This window comes from Hyla sarda, chromosome 5 (assembly GCF_029499605.1).
Source record: "Hyla sarda isolate aHylSar1 chromosome 5, aHylSar1.hap1, whole genome shotgun sequence".
Taxonomy (NCBI): Eukaryota; Metazoa; Chordata; class Amphibia; order Anura; family Hylidae; genus Hyla; species Hyla sarda.
In genome coordinates this window covers 183,988,625-184,010,470 of record NC_079193.1, presented here as the reverse complement: position 1 = coordinate 184,010,470, position 21,846 = coordinate 183,988,625, and the positions used below count along the sequence as shown (strand labels likewise).

The 21,846-nt window shown below is 40.0% G+C and overlaps 1 protein-coding gene across 10 annotated transcripts in view; it reads left to right on the top strand.

Moving 5' to 3' along the window:
* Window positions 1–17,260, top strand: part of MSANTD3 (Myb/SANT DNA binding domain containing 3) — a 30,688-nt gene extending 13,428 nt beyond the window's left edge. For 3 of the 10 annotated variants that reach the window (XM_056520857.1, XM_056520859.1, XM_056520855.1), the window contains exons 3-6: window positions 625–768; window positions 9,889–10,017; window positions 13,424–13,495; window positions 15,479–17,260. In XM_056520857.1, coding sequence (XP_056376832.1) covers window positions 625–768; window positions 9,889–10,017; window positions 13,424–13,495; window positions 15,479–15,888 — 755 coding nt within the window. In that variant the 3' untranslated portion in view covers window positions 15,889–17,260. Of the gene's footprint in view, window positions 1–624; window positions 769–8,135; window positions 8,427–9,458; window positions 9,603–9,627; window positions 9,765–9,888; window positions 10,018–13,423; window positions 13,496–15,478 lie in introns of those variants that run through there. The other 7 variants (XM_056520860.1, XR_008844082.1, XM_056520856.1 and 4 more) reach the window with 7 other exon arrangements.
* Window positions 17,261–21,846: the final 4,586 nt, after the last annotated feature.

The following is a 21,846-nucleotide window of genomic DNA, read 5'->3' as shown; positions in this document are numbered from 1 at the left end:
CGTGGAGTTGTGCCTCTGTAAATGTAGGAGTGTAACACTTGCTCAAACATTAATGGCCTCTACTAAGACAAGGTTCTCAATGTTTGAGTCCCACAGAACCACTTTAAAGGAGTTATCCCAAAATTTAATTATCCCTTCTCCACAGGAATGAGCAAATAGAGACGCAGCTTATATGCTCAGCCATTGCTCAATTCACTGTGGAACTTCCGAACCTTGAACATGGCTGTGTTCAAAATTCCTATAGACATTGAATGGAGCAGTGGCGAAGCATGCTCCTTGCAGTTGCATTCCTCCATTCTTATTACTGATTAGCTAGTTATATCCTATGTTGTGGTTAGTTTTACATTTTAATTTTGGGATAACCCCTGTGAAGTGGGCATTCACCTAGAAGTCTGTTAAGTCATAGTGACAAATCCTTAGAGCACAAACTTCCTAATATACATTATAATCTAGCCTCAGTGTTATGTTGCTGCTCCTCCTTTTATATGTCTTTGCATATGTACATGATGTGAGCTTGAGGATTTAGTTATAATGCTAGCAGTCAATTTATTATTATTATTTTTATTATTATTATTATTATTATAAATTTTTATTTATATATATATTTTTTTTATATGATTTTAGACATGGACTGCAAGAAAGTAAATCTCTTAGATCTGGAGCTTCTTATTGATGAACAGGGGAAAATCCAGACCAAACCATATAACAAAGCACCTGAAACAGACTTGTTGTGTGGGGATGGTTCTCCATCCAGTTCAGTAGAAAAAGGTAATATAAAGACTGAATGCATTAACCTGTTTATGGAGTTGTGATTTATAAATCATGGTTTATTAGTGTTTCTAAGTTAGGAACCCAGTAATCAATTCATTTCAACCAGGCACCACCCCAAGGCTAAAACCAGTCTGCATATTTTACTGTGTTGCACCTAAGGTTCACACGGTGTAAAATGTGAAGGATGTTCCAGAACATTCCACACATTTGAAAAATCCGGCAGGCCCTGGCACCGCTTGGAAATGCGCTGTCTCTTAGACTGCAGTGCATTTCCAAATTAAATCTGCAGAAAGAATAGAAAAGTCTATTCTTTTTGCGGATGCCGGAATCGGGATTTCTGCTTCGGAAACATCTGCCAGAGAACTTCCTCCATGTGAACAGAGCAGCAGAATTCCACTGAAATCAATGGGACTCTGCTGTAGTGGAATGACCTTGCAGATTTTGAGCCCAATATGTTTGTAGAGGGAGGGCTAACCCCTTCCCACCCGAAGACGTATGCATATGCCCCAGTTGTCTACATGTTAATGCAACTGGACGTATGCATATGTCCTAGCGATCTCCTGCTCAGCGCGATGCATTGCAGGAGATCGCTGGTGGGATCCGACTGTCAATCATAGCCAGGGTTCAGCCACAGCAGGATTGTGCTTGTCTTGGCAGCATTAACCCCATAGATGCTGTGATTAGTCCTGATCATGGCATGTATGGGAATGATAAGGGGATCCAGCTATAGAATCTAGGGATCTCATTGGTTGCCATGGCAGCAGGAGGCCAGCTGATGGCCTCCTTTCTGCCTAGTACGGCAGCCTGTGAAGTCCAGTCATAGGCTGGATCATACAGGCTGAATGTAAGTGTACAAAAAAAAAAAAAACCTTTTCCAATAAAACCCTGTATTATCATCCCCAAAAAAGCCCAAACCTATACATAATAGGTATTGCCAAGTTTGTAATGACTTTTGACAAATGACAAAATTGCTAATTTTGGTCCAAAACGTGAGGAAAAAAAGATAAAATATGGTACCACTAAAAAGTACAGCTTGTCTCACAAAAAATAAGCCCTCGCACATTGGGGTTGGCTGAAAAATAAAAAAGTTATCGGTCAGAGCATGGCAACACAAAAAAACTGGGGAAAAAAAGATTTTGTTGAGAAAGGGAACATAAAAAACTAATATAAATTGGGTATCGCCATAATTGTACCACAAAATTTAAATAACAGAATTTTTACCATACACTGAATGCCATAAAAAAATGTAAACGCCAGAAATTTTTCACAAAATTTTGCTATTTTACACACAAAAATGCTGCATGACTCAACAAAGATTTATCACTCCTATAAAGTACAATGTGTCACAAAGCTATTACAACCTTTCAGAATACCGTTAGGCTCCTGTAAAAACTCCCAGCAGAAAGTCCATAAAACGGCAGTCAAAAAAATCCCATTCATGTCAATGGGATTTTTTTGACCATCCTTCAGCATCAGCTATGTCCCGTTATGACGAACGTCCATTATTTTTGACTGTGCAAATAACAGTGCATGAACTAGCGTATGGACCTAAAATACCGGACTATAACGGTGCATGACGGATTAAATAGTGGGTGATAAAGGATGGAACATGTCTGCTATTTTGATAGAATGCCCGTTAAAATAACGAACATTGGCCATCTGTTATGTTCAGTTATTTTATCTATTTTTTTATGACCTGTTTTTGCAGAATAACGGGTGTCAGAAGGCAGAAACATGACGGTAGTGTGAAAGAAGCCTTAAAGAAACACATGCCAGATTTGAAAAATTGGGCACAGCCATTTAGATAAAAACAGGCTGCGTCCTTAACCTGTTAAGGACCCAGGGCGTACAAATATGCCTTGACACCCTGGTACCCGTGGGAATTTCGGTCACCCCCGGGCGGGGACCGGAGTGACTACTGATATCGATCAGCAGGCACCCCGCGCAAATACCCATGTCGGCAATCGCCGATGAATTCACACCGGAGATTTGCAGCAATTCCGTGTCATATGGGTCTCCGGTGACCCGGAAAATAAGGGGGATCGGTGTTGTCCAACACACCCAAGATCCCCCTGAAGGGATAGGAGTGAGGTGGCAGGGGTGCCACCCCTCCTATCCCAGCTATTGGTCGTCTAGAAGCGATGACCAATAGCAGATCGGGGAAACTGACAAGGACCGGCGCCGAAGGTCCACCCATGAGCGGCGATCGGCGGCGGTGATCAGCGGCAGAAGAGGACGGTGATGCGGCTTCCTGGATCCTACGGAAGACGGTGAGTTGCCTTGCAACATCTGGAGGTCTACAGTTTGAGACCACTATACAGTGATCTCTAAACTGTAGCCCTCCAGATGTTGCAAAACTACAACTCCCAGCATGTCCAGACAGCAAACAGCTGTCTTGGCATGCTGGGAGTTGCAGTTGCGTATCTCCAGCTGTTGCATAACTACATCTCCCAGCATGCCCTTTGGCGGTCAGTACATGCTGGGAGTTGAAGTTTTGCAACAGCTGGAGGCACACTGGTTGGAAAATACTGAGTTAGGTAACTGAAGGTTTTCCAACCAGTGTGCCTCCAGCTGTTGCAAAATAACTCCCAGCATGCACGGTCTGTCAGTACATGCTGGGAGTTGTAGTTTTGAAACAGCTGGAGGTTTACATTCACACTGGCGGGTTTACAGTAAGTTTCCTGCTTGAAGTTTGAGGTGCGGCAAATTTTTCGGTAAACTCACTGTAAACCCGCCAGTGCGAATGTACCATAAAAACACTACACTAGCACATAATAAAGGGTAAAACACTACATATCCACCCCCTTACACTGTCCCCTCCAATAAAAATGAAAAACATATTGTACGGCAGTGTTTCCAAAACAGAACCTCCAGCAAAACAGTATTTACAGACAGCCATTGACTCTCCAGGCATGCTGGGAGTTTAGCAACAGCTGGAGGCACCCTGTTAGGGGTATTCTACGCCAGTGATTCCCAATGTCCACCCCTATGCAATCCTTAAAGGAGTACTCTGGTGCAGACTACTCCTGGTCCATCCTGCCCGGGCTGCAAAAAAAATTAAAATGAACCATCTCTCACCTTCCTAGGTTCCCGCGGAGCGCCACTACAGCTGATCGGTCCATCCTCTTCATACTTCCGGGTGTAACGAAGCGTCACATGGCGCTCAGCCTATTGCCGTCCGCCGTGATATACTGAGCGCCATGTGATGCTTTGTTACACCCGGAAGTATGAAGAGGATGGACCGGAGGACCGATCAGCTTTAGTGGCGCTCTGCGGGAACCCAGGAAGGTGAGAGATGGTTCATTTAAATTATTATTATTTTTTTTTTTTTGCAGCCCAGGCAGGACGGAGCAGGAATACTCTGCACCAGAGTACTCCTTTAATTTATTCCTCAAATGCGCATGACGCTCTCTCACTTCGGTGCCCTGTCGTATTTCAAGGAAACAGTTTAGGGCCACATATGGGGTATTTCTGTACTCGGGAGAAATTGCACTACAAACTTTGCGGGGCTTTTTCTCCTTTTACCCCTTATGAAAAGGAAAAGTTGGGGGCTACACCAGCCTGTTAGTGTAAAATGTGTATTTTTTTTTTACACAACATGTTTGTGTTGCCCCATACTTTATTTTCACAAGCGGTAAAAGGAAAAAAAGACCCCCAAAATTTGGAACGCAATTTCTCCCGAGTACGGAAATACCCCATATGTGGGCGTGAAATGCTCTACGGGCACACAACAAGGCTCAGGAGTGAGAGCACACTATGTACGTTTGAGACCTAAATTGGTGATTTGCACAGCGGTTTCTGATTTTACAGCGGTTCTGACATAAACGCAAAAAAATAAATACCCACATGTGACCTCATTTTGGAAATAACACCCATCATGGAATGTATCATGGGGAGTATTGTAGTGCGCCAGCAGAGCACTTGATGTCCACACATGGGGTATTTCCATACTGGGGTTACAAATTTTGGGGGTCATTTTCTCCTATTACCCCTTGTAAACATGTAAAATTTGGGGAAAACCCAGCATTTTAGTGAAAACATTTTTTTTTCCATTTACACATCCAACTTTAACAAAAAGTCATCAAACACCTTTGAGGTGTTAACCTGTTAAGGACCCAGGGCGTACCTGTACGCCCTGAGTCCGCTCCCGATCTATAACGCGGGGCCCTACCTGCCTCCTCGCTGTCCGATCGCCGAATGACTGCTCAGTGCCTGAGATCCAGGCATGAGCAGTCAAGCGGCAGAATCATCGATCACTGGTTTCTTATGTGAAACCAGTGATCAATGTGAAAGATTAGTGTGTGCAGTGTTATAGGTCCCTATGGGAGCTATAACACTGCAAAAAAAAAAAAAAAAAAAAAAAATAAGTGAAAAATAAAAGTGAATAAAGATCATTTAACCCCTCCCCTATTAAAAGTTTGAATCGCCCCCCTTTTCCAATAAAAAAAAAAGTGTAAATAAACATATGTGGTATCGCCGCGTGCGGAAATGTCCGAATTATAAAAAATATATCCTTAATTAAACCGCACGGTCAATGACGTGCGCGCAAAAAAATTCCAAAGTCCAAAATAGTGTATTTTTGGTCACTTTTTATATCATGAAAAAATTAATAAAAAGCGATCAATAAGTCCTATCATTGCAAAAATGGTACCGCTAAAAACTTCAGATCACGGCGCAAAAAATTAGCCCTCATACCGCCCCATACGTGGAAAAATAAAGTTATAGGGGTCAGAAGATGACAATTTTAAACGTATAAATTTTCCTGCATGTAGTTTTTTGATTTTTTCCAGAAGTACGACAAAATCAAACCTACATAAGTAGCGTATCATTTTAACCGTATGGACCTACAGAATAAAAAGGTGTAATTTTTACCGAAAAATTTACTGTTCAGAAACGGAAGCCCCCAAAAGTTACAAAATGGTGTGTTTTTTATTTATTTTTTCAATTTTGTCTCACATTGATTTTTTTTTTTTTTCGTTTCGCCGTCGATTTTTGGGTAAAATGACTGACGTCATTACAAAGTAGAATGGGTGGCGCAAAAAATAAGCCATCATATGGATTTTTAGGTGAAAGATTGAAAGAGTTATGATTTTTTAAAGGTAAGGAGGAAAAAACGAAAATGCAAAAAAAACGGAAAACCCCGGGTCCTTAAGGGGTTAAGGATCACTGTACCCCTTGTTATGTTCCTTGAGGGGTGTAGTTTCCAAAATATTATGCCATGTGTTTTTTTTTTTTTTTTGCTGTTCTGGCACCATAGGGGCTTCCTAAATGCAACAAAAACAAATTCAGCAAAATTTGCTTTCCAGAAGCCAAATGTGACTCCTTCTCTTCTGAGCTTTGTGGTACGTCAGCAGAGTACTTTATGTCCACACTTGGGGCATTTTCATACTCAGAAGAGATGGGGTTACACATTTTTGGGGGCATTTTCCAATAAGAAGGCCCTTCAAATCCACTTCAAAACTGAACTGGTCCCTGAAATTTCAATTTTGAAAATTTTGTGGAAAATTGCTGCTAAGTTTTGAAGCCCTCTGATGTCTTCCAAAAGTAAAAACATGTCAAGTTTATGATGCCAACATAAAGTAGACATATTGTATATGTGAATCAATATATAATTTATTTGGAATATCCATTTTCCTTATAAGCAGAGAGCTTCAAAGTTAAAAAAAAAAAAATGCTAAATGTATAAAATGTTTCCTCAAATTTTTGATTTTTTTTCACCAAGAAATGATGCAAGTATCGGCAAAATTTTACCACTAACATAAAGTAGAATATGTCACAAAAAAACGATCTCGGAATCAGAATGAAAAGTAAAAGCATCCCAGAGTTAATGCCAAAAAATGCAAAAAAATGGCTGGGTCTTTAAGGGGTTAAGCTTTCCCTTTTAATCTTCAACTGACATTAACGCATAAAAAAAAAAAAAAAAAAAAATAATAACCTCAAAACTGCATGTGTGATTCCAGCCTAAAGGCAGGGCTACACATGGCGCATCCACAGTGTATTTCAATCTGCAGATGCACAAACAGCAGTCACAGAGGGACTGCAGAGCAAGCTTCCAGCTGCGGCCGGGTAGTTCTGTGTGTCCGCCTGTAGCGGCTGATTTCTACAGTGGGAATTCCGCCACTACGAGCTGACACATAGCTACACGGCCGCTGTGAATGCCATCACAGAGTGCATCTGCAGTGGGAATACGGTGCGGATGAGCCCATGTGACCTTGCCCTAAGGGTATATTCATATGGTGGAATTTCCATGTAGAATCTGGCAGAAAAATTCTGCTACGTAAAGAAAAATTCTGCATAAAGTTTATGTGTGTGAGATATTTGAGTAAAAATGAAAAAAAAAAATAGCTTTTTAAATAACATTTTATTATTGCCAAATATATTACGGTAAGTAGTACAAGTTGTGACAATAAACAATGTAAACATTTCTTGGAATAACAAAACCTTAAAGAAGCACTTTAGGGTTATTAGAATTATTTGATTATAGTACAGCATGGCAATTATTAGAGAATAAAGAAGAGGTTCTTGTATGCTTGTGCTTACCTCTGATGTGGCAGGCTTGCGTTCTGGTCAATGTTGTTGGAGTTGGTAAAATCGGATATGTACCCATTCGTATATACATGTAAAGGAGTACAGTTGTATAATTTCTAGGTAAAGTAACTTACATCCCCTGAACTGTTTTCTCCCCCATGAACCTAATCACGTCCTGGTTTCCTTTTTTGAATGGTGTCTGTGCTGTTGCTTTGCTTTCCCACAGTCCCCCTTGTTTACATACACAGGTCAGTCTGCTATTACTCCTGGGACAGATCAGGAGATTGCAGTTGGACTGAGCATTCTTGACCATCTTAATAGATGCCCTAAGACTGCCATAATCAAGAACAACTGCCATAACCAGAGTGCGGAGGAAAAAATGTAAAGTGCAGAAATGAAAAAAGGGGTTAATAGGGAACCTGTTAGCTGTGTTTTGTTTTTTTCTTTAATGCTGCCCAAATGACAGGCAGCATAAAACAGATACAGACAGCGGGATTCTGGGACACTGATTTACTCTAAAACACCTGGGTGATTCAGAGAAATCATATTAAAAAAATAAATAAAAAAAAAGGCACCCAGGTAAGTAGTCATGGGAGGTGGTCCCTGCCGGCACTCCTAGGGGAAGACTCATTAGGCATCATGGAACAGCTAACAGGTTCCCTTTTTAGAGGTGTAAGCAGCTGCTGTCAGACTTCACTTTAATGTTATTGATGTTTGCATGGACCCATAAAATAACATATGAAGTTCACTATAGGTCTGACATATTGACCTTATGTGCACTATATACTTCTAAAGAATTAATGCTGGTTGTAAACCATTTTTATACATATTTTAAGAAAACAGCTGGCTTTTTCTATACAAGCTAAATACGGTAGTTGGAGAGGAAATTCCTCCTAAAAGCAGAGTCGGGGCATCTAACAGGACAGGCGCATTTGCTAGGCTCTGTCAGCTCTGTACCTGACCGCTCACAGATTCCCTTTAAGAGCATGGAACACCAGAAATCGCAGTCCAACATAGCAAGGTTTTTTTTTTTTTTTGTGTGTGTATGTGTTTTTACTGTCCTAAGCCTGCTTTATTTTTTATTCACAACGAACTACGCTCACAATAAATAACAATTCCTGTTTATTTCTAACTAATACATTAAGCAGCATCCTTAGCTCTTAGTCACTCTTCCCGCTGCGTATCAGAAAGGGGATGGGCTCTCCATGGCTGTCCGCAGCAGATTATCAGCTGTGGAATTTCCGCTGTGGGAAATCCACGCAGATCCTTTTGACTTCAATGGGGCCTGCTCTGGATTTTCCACATCCGAAAATATGCTGCAGAGAGCCCGTACCCTCAGCGGGATTTATTTGCTGGTTTCCCGTCAGCAGGAAACCAGCAAATAAATCCGCTCATGGGAATGAGCCCTGAAATTTTCACATGCCTAGTCCTGCCTGTGTTTTCTCACACTGAGGGCCACCTCCTTGGACACTGTGCAGACCTAGCTTATCCCAATAATGTGCCGGCCTCTAGCACTAGGGCTTAACCGATAACATGGACTGGACATAAAAGGAATGACAGGCCCTAAAACCAACCTGCTTATCATTCCATAAAATCATAGCCCATAAACAGACCATAGGAGCTCCTCTCTTCCACTGTGACCTGTTTGATAAAAAAAAAAAAAAAACTTTTCTACCTGTTTTACAACTAAAGGGCGAGTGCTGTCCTTCTATTTGTATTACAATTATCAACTTTGGCAACTGTATATGTAGGAACACAATCATACAGGTATTTAGACATTAATGCAGTGTAGCCTTAGGCTTCAGTAGACCAAAACAATCTACTTGTGACCTATGTTTGGTCTGTTTTACTCTGGTATAGCTTTTATTTGAGTTTAAAAAGCATGGTAGTCTTGGATTTTTATTTATCTTTCACTGTCTATTGAGGCTTAAAGTATAGCTACGGTATATTGTGGGATACGTTTTTAATGGTATTCTGAAGTATACCCATAGCAGCGACCATAAGCTTGACGTTATTGGGACCCAACTAACTTATGCAGTACATTTATACAATACAGCCAAAATCTGTCTAACACCAATCAAAAAAAGTACACCGTTTAGAAATGTAATTTCTTGGTTTATACATTGCTGTTAAACTTCAAAATATATATTTTTTTAAAGGGGTAATTCAGCCGAAGAAAAACATTTTAAAGGTCGGTAAGAGTGCTATGAAAATTAGAAAGAAAGCTTACCTGCCAGCCCTTATTTCCCTGCTGCTACAGTTCTGACAGCACCTAGTCCCTGCCTCTCATGGCTTCTTTCTGATGCCTGTGAAATGTCATATCTACAGGAAATGCCAGTTAAGCCAGGGCGAGTCGCCACTGCAGTCATTGATTAGTTCCTGCAGGGACTACTCATCACAGGACCACAAAGCAGCTGTAAAAAGTTCTGATCTGTAGCTGTCAGAAAGGCATGGGATTGGTGCATGTGAGTATGCTTTCTTTTATTTTCATAGTACCCCGCTCTCTTAAAATGTTTTCTGGGACTAAAATAACCATTTCAAAATAGCACAGATTACTTAATTTTATTTTATGTATTTACTATTCTATAGCTTTCCACAAAGGAGACCTAGAAATCCTCATTGATGAACAGGGCAAGATCCAAACAGAACCAATAAGGAATGTGTCTGTCACTGACTCAGTGTGTGCAGAGGGAGCTTCCCCCAACAGTATAAAAAAGGGTAATTATTTTCAGAATTTTATGTTCCGCTGTGGCAAGAATTCTTAGTACCCTTCATTTTTTTTTTTTCAAGAACTTGCATTCTTTGGACACACCAAAGTATGTATTTACCATTTCTTATATTGCCACAAAGCAGTTTCTTTCACTCACCTTCATAGTCTTCTGATTTTGGTATACCGTACTTTGTGCAGATGAAATCTGTATCTGCTAGGACAGTAAAGCTGCCCATACACCTTACACAACTGTCAGCCTACACTTTTTCATGCATGCTCGGCTGGGTCCTGCATGTGTTTTTTTTTTTTTAGTGGGGAGAGCAATGTTTTTTTTTTTTTTTTTTATCTTCACAGGAACATAGACTTGGCATGTTGAAATCCAAATTGTCTTATCCTTCTTCTTTCACTACATCTATTGCCAGGTGGCCTCCAAACACATTGGTCTTCAAATACTGCCAAAATAGCAAATTTGGCTGGCATACATATAATGTGTTTGGGCAACTGAAGCTTAAAGGCTGCAGCCATGTTTTGAATGCATTATTTTTTTAATGTATTCCTTCATACATATTGGCCCAGATTTATCAAACTGCATGAGAGATTTTCCCACAGCAACCAGTCATAGCTCAGCTTTCACTTTACCAGAGCTTGGTAACACATGAAAGCTGAGCTGTGATTGGTTGCTGTGGAAAAATCGCTCCACTTTTGTTTTTCTCTCAGACAGTTTGATAAATCTGAGCCATTAAGTTTAAAAAAATAAAAAATAAACCCAAAACAAAAAAAAATGTATTTCAAATTTTGCTTTAATTTCACTGGGGAAGATTTATCAAAACTTGTCCAGTGGAAAATTTGCTGAGTTGCCCATAGCAACCAATCAAATTGCTTCTTTTTTCACAGGCCTTTTTAAAAATGAAAGAAGCAATGTGATTGGTTGCTATGGGCAACTCAGCAACTTTCTCTGTACAGGTTTTGATAAATCTCCCCCACTATGTCTTGACGTACAGTATAGTGCTATTAGCTGCTAGAGATGAGCGAACTTACAGTAAATTCGATTCGTCACAAATTTCTCGGCTCGGCGGTTGCTGACTTTTCCTGCATAAATTAGTTCAGCTTTCTGGTGCTCCGGTGGGCTGGAAAAGGTGGATACAGTACTAGGAAAGAGTCTCCTAGGACTGTATCCACCTTTTCCAGCCCACGGGAGCACCGGGAAGCTGAACTAATTTATGCAGGAAAAGTCATCAACTGCCGAGCCGAGAAGTTTGTGACGAATCGAATTTACTGTAAGTTCACTCATCTCTATTAGCTGCATCCTGTTCTGTCAGGGAAGCAGTCTGTTGTTTGTCTCCAGCCCTTAAAGGGGTACTTTGCCCCTAGAAATCTTATCCCCTATCCAAAGGATATGGGGAAAAGATGTCTGATCGCGGGAGTCCCGCCACTGGGGCCCCCCACAATCTTTCCTGCAGCACCTGCTTGTCATCAGCTGCACGGAGTGAAGATCGCTCTTTGCCTGATAACTCGCCATACAGGGGCTGGGGTATCGTGACGTCACGGTTCCATAGCCTTGTGACGTCATGCCCCTTTATCTCTTTCCTGAATGATCTAAGCTTGTTTATGACCATATCAAAGTTCAGGGATATAATTATGACAAACTTCTAGATATAATTATAACATGATTATTTTCAGCTTGGATCTCTCTTTAAGGGGAACTTCAGTACTTAAAGGGGTACTCCGCCCCTAGGCATCTTACCCCTATCCAAAGGATAAGGGATAAGATGTCTGATCGCGGGGGTCCCGCCGCTGGGGACCCCTGCATTCTACCATGCGGCACCCACCTGTAACGGCTTCCGGAACCGCTGGAGGCCCTCGGGCTAATACCATCCCGACCACGGGGACGGAAGATTGTGACATCACACCCTGCCCCCTAAATGCAAGTCTATGGGAGGGTGCTGCTGATCCCCCTGTGAGCTATTGGAAAAAGTGGGTCTGCACAAGATAGGAAGTCCTTGACCCCAGGGTAGGTTAAAGTGGGGTGTTTGGAGAGATGTACTATGATGGTGTCTACAGTTGAAAGAATCGTTACACACTGGTAAATGCAAACAGGGGTAAATGTTATTGAAATTCACACAGTCCTTAGGACATTCACAAACAACGTGTAGTAAACTGAAATCCTATAACAACTTAAAACATTCAAAATAAAGTGTTACCATAATAGAGTATGGTAATCTTTGTTCTAATTCAGGTTGAATTAATGTCTTTCAGTAGAAAACCTACGTTTTAAAAACCAAGCGATATCATAGACTGGCGCGTGTTTCAAAAGAGGCGGGCAAATGGACAAGCTGCGCTTGAGCTATAGGAATATAAAAAAAAAGTAAAAATACAGTAATGTAATGAATAATATATCATAGCAGCTCTATTAAAAAAAAAAAAAAAAAAGTTAGCATAAAAACCAGATGGTCCGGAGCCCAAAACTATGTGTGCTTCTAAACAAAAAGGCATGCACTAGAGGGAAGGAGGGTGACGGATCGCCAGCAAGGTGGTCCCAACCGGTAAGCAAGATTTAAAAGGGTATTCCAGGAAAAAACATCTTATCCCCTATCGAAAGGATAGGGGATAAGATGTCTGATCGTGGGGGGCCTGCCGCTGGGACCCCCGCGATCTCCCTGCAGCAGCCCGCATTCTATGCGTAGCTGCGTCTGAAGTTTGGGAAACTGCTGGGCTTCTGAGACGAGGACTTGACATCACGCCACACCCCCTCCATTCATTTCTATGGGAGGGGGCGTAACGGCCGCAACACCCCCTCCCATAGACATGAATGGAGGGGGCGTGACGTCACGTCCCCATCTGGGAAGCCCGGCGGTTTCCGAAACTTCAGACGCAGCTACGCATAGAATGCAGGCTGCATTATCCCCTATCGAAAGGATAGGGGATAAGATGTCTGATTGCGGGGGTCCCAGCGGTGGGCACCTCGCGATCAGACATCTTATCCCCTATGCTTTTGATAGGGGATAAGCTGTTTTTGCCCGGAATACCCCTTTAATATTCTGATATATGGAGTCTGAACTAAAGCTAGTCTGAACTCCTGGGGTTTCACTACACACTATAAGGAAGTGATACCGCAGGGCTGATATTATGAAGCCACCAGATCCAGCATAAATGCAGAGAATTCAGCTCTAGAATAACAGGAGAAACATTCATTATTAAACACAATCTTACCTGTGAAACTGATCATTTCATCTATTTAATTCAATGCTGCTGTGGTTTACAGTATGTGGGCAGGACCACACAAAAATCTAAGGAGTAAACAAGCACAGATTTAAATGGGCACTGTCAGATTAAAAAAAAATTTATATGTTGTACATATTTGCAAAACATTAACCTATACTTCATAAGAAAATTGTATTTCTTTTTTTTTTATAGAAATCATGGCTTATAAAATCATGGCTTTGTCCAAGCTGAAGCACAGGCATGGACAAAGTCCAGTAAGTGAAGGTGGGCTAGCATTCCTCTGTGCTCTCTCCTGTCTGATAGGACTCCTCGGTGCTCTCTCCTGTCTGATAGCACTCCTCTGTGCTCTCTCCTGTCTGATAGCACTCCTCTGTGCTCTCTCCTGTCTGATAGCACTCCTCTGTGCTCTCTCCTGTCTGATAGCACTCCTCTGTGCTCTCTCCTGTCTGATAGCACTCCTCTGTGCTCTCTCCTGTCTGATAGCACTCCTCTGTGCTCTCTCCTGTCTGATAGCACTCCTCTGTGCTCTCTCCTGTCTGATAGCACTCTTCTGTGCTCTCTCCTGTCTGATAGCACTCCTCTGTGCTCTCTCCTGTCTGATAGCACTCCTCTGTGCTCTCTCCTGTCTGATAGCACTCCTCTGTGCTCTCTCCTGTCTGATAGCACTCCTCTGTGCTCTCTCCTTTCCTATAAATTAAATTAACTGCAACCATCAGAGCTAAAAGAAATATCAGAAACAATATTGGTATAAAAATCTTTATACAGTTTTAGTATGAATCTTAATTTTAATATTTTATCCCTAATTATATGCAATACAAATTTTCATTATAATAGTGGTGGTTTTAATTAACCCCTTAAGGACACAAGGAAAGTGCAAAAATGCTTTCAGTTTTCCACCTACAGACCTATATGAGGGCTTGTTTTTTGCGCTACCGATTTTCCTTTTGTAATTACATAAAAATTTTACACAGAAATTAGCAGGTTCTACAAGTTTTGCCCTTTAAATGGGCACTGTCTGATCCAAAAACTTTTTATATGTAGTTACTGATGAAAATGAGACCTTCTGTATAATGGTTATTACATTTTTAAATTAATATTTAAGAAATGTCTCCTGAAAATCCCACTACTGGAAAAGAGATGACTCATGGACAAGACTGCATATGCAGAGACACCAATCACCTCCCACCACCACAAGGGAGGGTCACACCCCCTTCCCCTGAGAGTATTTCTAACACTGTGAGTTAATTAAAATAGGCATTTTTTTAATAAACTAGCTGAGTACCCGGTTTTTCCTTCCTAATCCTTGTTGGGGAGAAAAATAAACAAAGGAGGAAGCTTTTGACTTCATATCCCAACCTCATATATTGTTGCCATATCCCGTCCTCCTATCCCGACCCGTAATATGTGTATCAGGTATTGAAATATGTCCAGCTGTACGGAAGTTATGTGGGAACATACATTTCCCATCGACTTGCATGGGACTTTAAACAAAAACCCCGAGACCCTCACAAATGGGGGTAGTTAAGGGTTAAATTAACTATCCTATATTTTAAGTGGACATATAAGTAACATGTGACCAAGTATTATCGAAATATCTCCAGCCGTTTGCAAGTTATGCTGTAACATGTATTTCCCATTGACTTGTATGGGAATTTAAACATAAACCCCGCTCCTGGCAAATGGGGGTGATTAAGGGTTAAATCACCTATCCTATGTTTGTTGATGACATATAAGTAACATGTGTGCCAAGTTTCATGTTAATATCTTTAGCCGTTTGGACGTGATGCTGGAACATACACACACACACACACATACATACATACACACACATACATACATACACACACACACACACACACACACATGTTGAGAGAGAGATAGATATATAAATATAAAAGTGATAGAGGCATAAAAATTTGATGTACTTGGTCAGGATTAGGTACTGAGTAGCATATTATTATTATTTTTTTTACGCTTTAATACTAAGTTACAAATTCAGACAGAGAGAACTCCTCAGGCACACAACAATGATCTACTTCAGAATTCTGTTATTCTAAACCTAATGATTGCTGCATCTTGCTTTGGTCCTACAAAATTGATGGGCCATAGATATCAGAAAAGGGGGCTAAACTATCAATGTTCATGCCAGTTAGGTAATAAATATACAGTCTGTGTAGATTATGTATATGGTAGTGTTACTGCATTTTACTGTTTTATTTCTAATATATATGTCTGTTTATTACCCAGAATCTTTTGTCATTCCGGACAGAGATATGTATTCACCAGAAAAGTCTAACATCGTCAACATGCAAAAATGTCAAGATAATCTGGCATCGCCTTCCTGCTCTACTCCAAGAATTACTGCTAACAGGACCTATAGAAGCAAACCAACCCAGAATGGCATACTCACTAAGATGCATGAGGAAGAGCATCATCAGCAAATGTCTATTCTTCAACTGCAACTCATTCAGATGAACGAGGTGCATGTTGCTAAAGTCCAACAGATAGAGCGTGAGTGTGAAATGGCGGAGGTCGAGCACCGAATAAAAATGGAGATACTGAACAAAAAGAAAATGTACTGGGAGAGAAAACTACAAACAATCACTAAAGAGTGGCCAGTAGCATCATTCAATAGACCGTTTCCAAACTCTCCATGAATCGTAACACTTAAGAGTTCAAAAGATACTCGGAAAAACACTGGCAGGAGCACTGTTCATGGCTCAGCCATCAGAATGAACAATCAGTAGGCCCAAACACTGGCAACAGTTTCTGTGTAGGAAAATAGTTTAAAAAAATAAATATATTAATAAAAAAAGACAAGTTCTAGGACATGCCGGAGCTGATATTGGGAGCAATGTGTTTTTGCTTTTAGTAGTATTAAAAACATAAGATGCGTATGGCCTAGATGCTGTAACACAAAGCTTATGATGACATAAGCTGAAAAATTTGGTCTTTCTTCCCACAAACTGTATTTTTAATAATTTTTTTGTTAATTTTACAGACATCAAGTCCACTTTTTATGTTTTGTGTATTGTTTCCTTGTTTGTTTGCTGGATTTCTTTGGTACACTATTTGGGTAATATATGGATAATTGTCATCCATTTATAAATTTGGAAAAATTGTGTGATGATTTGGAACCAAATGACCACAATTCTTCTGGATGAGACCAAACCTTATTGCAAGAGTTATTGAAGTATTGATGGTGGAGGGTGATGTGGCTGTTATTTCTGCTATACGCAGTAATGTTTACACAATCCTCCGCTGTAATGGGTCTAAGGTTATCCAGGTATTAAGGAGGCCAAAGGTACAAAAAAAACAAACCATTGTGTCTTATTTATATCATATTATCTGACTGATAAATCAGGGTTGCAGTGAACCTCAATCGAATCACTTTACTGTTTAAGCACAAATGAAGATGAGTGCTGTACACCCTTGTGTGTAGCTACACTAAACTTTCCACAGTTACTCATCTATTAGTAACAGTATTTATGTAATTGAAAATAGAAATGTGTTTCATACTGAACTGTGGTCTGGCGCTCATTTTCTACACACTTAATTCCCCCACATCGGTGATAGAGTGAAAAAACATTTTCCCCTTGATTTGGGGGGGAGGGATTTTCTTTTTTTTTTTGCAGTATTAAAAAAAAACATGGTTAAAATTTTCCACTGGTAAAAGTAATAATAATAGAGGGATTATTAGGGCATTCGAAATTCATGGCCTGTTCTCTGTATTAGCCATCAATATTAGACTGGTACTCCCAATAATCACTTATCTTATTCTGATGCTGATCTTATTTTAATAGCTTGTCCTGAAGATATTCCAGCACTTTTAAAATTCTGGATAACCCTTTTAAAACCAGACATTGTGGTTATAGGGTCAAAAAGACCAAATAAAAAATAATGTGGGGAAAAGGACTAATTTTATTAGTGTGTAAAATGTGTGGTCAGTCACCAGTTTAGAGTTAGCTGTATTGCGCAAATGAAAATAGTAATTGTTTGTAAGTGAAAATAAACTATGATTTCAGATGTTTTTGTTTTTTAAGACAGTTGCGTGTTTCTGATGTCACATTTCTGGGTACAGATGCCTTTTTTTTTATGTACGTTAATAAACTGTTCAATGCAGGGTTTTATTATAATATATAATGAGGAGCTTTTCTGTATTAATATTCATGTACATGATGAGGAAAACATAACCCTCAGATCTTTTTGTTTCAGTATTTTAAGTTTTTGGATCATGTATGCAAACCATTTTGGAAAATTAGAACAATGTTGGATGCAATGCATTAACCCCTTTATGTAGATAAGGATGACCTTGCATCACCAGAGGACACAATGATGGTGTGAGCAATGTGTCTTTTATTAGGTAAGTATACAAGATAGCTTTGTGGACAACACGTTTCAACTGACTTTTCCTTCTTCCTCAGGTACGTGTTACATCAGTGATACACACACATATATACATATAAAAAAAAAATATATATATATATTTCAAATAAAGGGGGGATTTAGGGTTAATTGGGTCAGGGATGATGTCAGTTCCTGGGAAGTGGTCTGTTACTGTTTTTAGTAGTTGATCATTACAACTATATCACTTAGAAAATAGGCCCATTATAGCCTATGGAGAGTTGGTGGTAGGCTGTGAAGCTAAGCAGGAGGTATGAGCCTGAGTTGTGTCCCGGGATATACCATAGTTTAAATAGTGATTACTTAAATTTAATGATGTGGTGAGGATTTAATTATAATTGACAGTAGGTTAATAGATTCCCCTTAGAATGAACCCCTTTTTCCTTGTAACTAACACAACTAGGTCAGTAGGTTAATGGATACCCATTTACAGGAGAAGGGAGTTAATTGACAATAAACACATCTAATTACAGTAGATGGCAGCAGAGTGTAGGGAAATGTAACTCCTAGTGAGTTTAAACGCAAACAGCAGAGCAGTAAGACTGTGTAGGATACATTGTAGGTGTGTGCCTAATTCTAAATGTGGATACTATAACTATTAAGGAGTGTAACTAGCATGTATATTTCTTTATGGTGACATACAAAACATCACATTTTATGTCATGAAGATTTTTATTAGAGAGTGGTTTTAGAATTGGCTGGGAGATTTTATTCACATTAACCCCTTCATGACCCAGCAATTTTTTTTAATGTATTTTCTTTTCTCCTCCCATTCGAAGACTCATAATTTTTATTTCTTTCCACTGAAAAAGTTGTATGAGGACCTATTTTTTGCAGAACAGGTTGCACTCTTCACTTTATTTTATCATAGAATGTATTACAGAGCCGGAAAAAAAAAAAATGTAAGCCAAAATGAGTACACAATACGGTAATTCTGACTTTCTTCTATGGGTCCGTATGATTCCTTTGGTACCAAGCTTGGAAATTTTGCATTTGCATAGGTTTGATATTTTGATCACCTTTTAATCATTTTTTTCTGGGACGTGATGTGACCAAAAAATCTGCAATTTTGGATGTTTGATTTATTTTACGAGGATTTTTATTTTTATGTACGTTTAAAAACAGTAAACTATTTTTTTTTTTTTTTTAACACACATTTTTTGGCCTCCTCCCCCCCCCCCCCCCCTCCTTCTACTAAGCCGAGGTGTCAGCAGAGAGCACTATGGTCAGACTGGAAAAACTACACAAATTCTTTTTGGAGCCTACAGCAGCTGATAAGCAATGGAAGGCTGACATTTTTTTGAATAGAAGTAATTTACCTATTTGTAGTACTTGCACTAGATGATTTGAAAACATTTGTTTTCCACCAACGTACCCCTTTAACCCTTTAAGGATGCAGGGGATCTTCGCTGGAGACTGCTGGATACTGGATCAGGTAGGGAATCGACTGTGGGAGTTGAGTGTGCGCCATAGTGGGATGGCCCCACGGGGACTAATGCCGGACATCACTATTTGCAGTGATACCCGGCATTAACCCCTTAGACTAAAATAAAAACACTCCCGCCAGCTCAGTGAAGCTGATTGGAACCATTGCGATGAAATCTGCCTCCTCTCTGTTGTACTGCAGCAAAGTATAACCTGTAAAAAGTGAAAAATATAAAAAATCATTTTTTTTATTTAAAAAAGTGTAAAAAAATAAAATGAATGCCCCTTTCTCCCCAAATTTTTTTTTTAATGAAAAATAAAAAAAAGTTATGGTTGTCAGAACATGGCAACACAAAAGGGGGGGGGGGGGGGGGGGGAAGGATTTTGGTGAAAAGAAAAAGCATAAAAAGTTATATAAACTGGGTATCGCAATAATCGTACCAACCTACAGAATAAAAATTTAACACATAACAATATATCACAAAAAAAGAATTTAACATATAACAATATGTCACAAAAAAATCGCAGAATTGTGTCACTTAGTAAAAGTGTGTCAAAATTATTACAACCTAAAGAGACACATGCCAGATTTGAATAATTGTGTTTGGCCATTTAGGTAAAAAAAAACAGGTGGTGTCCTTAAGTGGTTAAATAGAAGTAAATTACAAATCTGTAAAAATTTTCTGGCACTAGTTGAAGACATTTTTTCCCCCGGAGTAACCCCTTTAACCCCTTAAGGACGCAGGACGTAAATGTACGTCCTAGTGCAGTGGTACTTAACGCACCAGGATGTACATTTACGTCCTGTGCATAACCGCTGGCATCGGAGCGATGCCCGTGTCATGCGCGGCTGATCCCGGCTGCTGATCGCAGCCAGGGACCCGCCGGCAATGGCCGACGCCCGCGATCTCGCGGGCGTCCGCCATTAACCCCTCAGGTGCCAGGATCAATACAGATCCCGGCATCTGTGGCAGTGCGCGATTTCAATGAATGATCGGATCGCCCGCAGCGCTGCTGCGGGGATCTGATCATTCAGAACGCCGCACGGAGGTCCTCTCACCTTCCTCCTTCCGGCTCCCGGCGTCTTCTGCTCTAGTCTGAGATCGAGCAGACCAGAACAAAAGATGACCGATAACACTGATCTGTTCTATGTCCTATACATAGAACAGATCAGTATTAGCAATCATGGTATTGCTATGAATAGTCCCCTATGGGGACTATTCAAGTGTAAAAAAAAAAATTTAAAAGTGAAAAATCCCCTCCCCCCAATAAAAAAGTAAAACTTCCGTTTTTTTCCTATTTTACCCCCAAAAAGCGTAAAAAATAAATTTAATAGACATATTTGGTATCGCCGCGTGCGTAAATGTCCGAACTATTAAAATAAAATGTTAGTTATCCCATACGGTGAACGTAAAAAAAAAAAGTCCAAAATTGCTACTTTTTTAATACATTTTATTTAAAAATTTTTTATAAAAAATGTATTAAAACTTTTTTATATGCAAATGTGGTATCAAAAAAAAGGACAGCCCTCATACCGCCGCTTATACGGAAAAATAAAAAAGTTAGAGGTCATCAAAATAAAGGGATTATAAACGTACTAATTTGGTTAAAAAGTTTGTGATTTTCTTTAAGCGCAACAATAATAGAAAAGTATATAATAATGGGTATCATTTTAATCGTATTGACCCTCAGAATAAAGAACACATGTCATTTTTACAGTAAATTGTACGGCATGAAAACGAAACCTTCCAAAATGAGCAAAATTGTGTTTTTCTTTTTAATTTCCCCACAAAAATAGTGTTTTTTGGTTGCGCCATACATTTTATGATATAATGAGTTATGTCATTACAAAGGACAACTGGTCGCGCAAAAAAAAGCCCTCATACTAGTCTGTGGATGAAAATATAAAAGAGTTATGATTTTTAGAAGGCGAGGAGGAAAAAATTAAAACGTAAGGGGTTAAGGACGCAGACCTTTTTCACCTTTAGGACTGAGCCTTTTTCGCAATTATGACCACCGTCACTTTAAGAATGAATAACGCGAAAACGCTTTTACCGAATATTCTGATTCTGAGGTAGTTTTTTCGTGACATTCTACTTTATTTTGGTGGTAAATTTTCGGCGTTACTTGCAGCCTGCTTTGGTGAAAAATCCCCAAATTTCATGAAAATTTTGTATTTTTCTAACTTTGAAGCTCTCTGCTTGTAAGGAAAATGGATATTCGCAATAAATTTAATTTTTCTTCACAAATACAATATGTCCACTTTATGTTGGCATCATAAAATGGACATATTTTTGCTTTTTGAAAAAATTAGAGGGCTTCAAAGTAGAGCAGCAATTTTCCAAAAAATTCATGAAAATTGCTAAATCTGAAGGGACAGATGTTACAGAACTACAACTCCCAGCATGCCTGGGCAGTCCAGGCATGCTGAGAGTTGTAGTTTGGCAACATCTGGAGGGCTACCGTTTGGGCGCCACTGTAACAGTGGTCTCCAAACTGTGACCCTCCAGATGTTGCAAAACTACAACTCCCAGCAAGCCCAGACAGCCTTTGGCTGCATGGTCATGCTGGGAGTTGCAGTTTGGCCTTCCTAGTGGTTGCCACAGTAAAGATCGTTTCACTTTCAATCCACCCCCCACCGTCGATTCCCTATCTGATCCAGTATCCAGCAGGCTCCAGCGAAGATCCCGGGTCCCCAGGCATCTTCTCCTGCAGGTATGGCCTCCATCTTCTTCCCACGATCCCCTCGACATCCAGGGGCGGGCAGAACGGGGGGTTGCCATGGC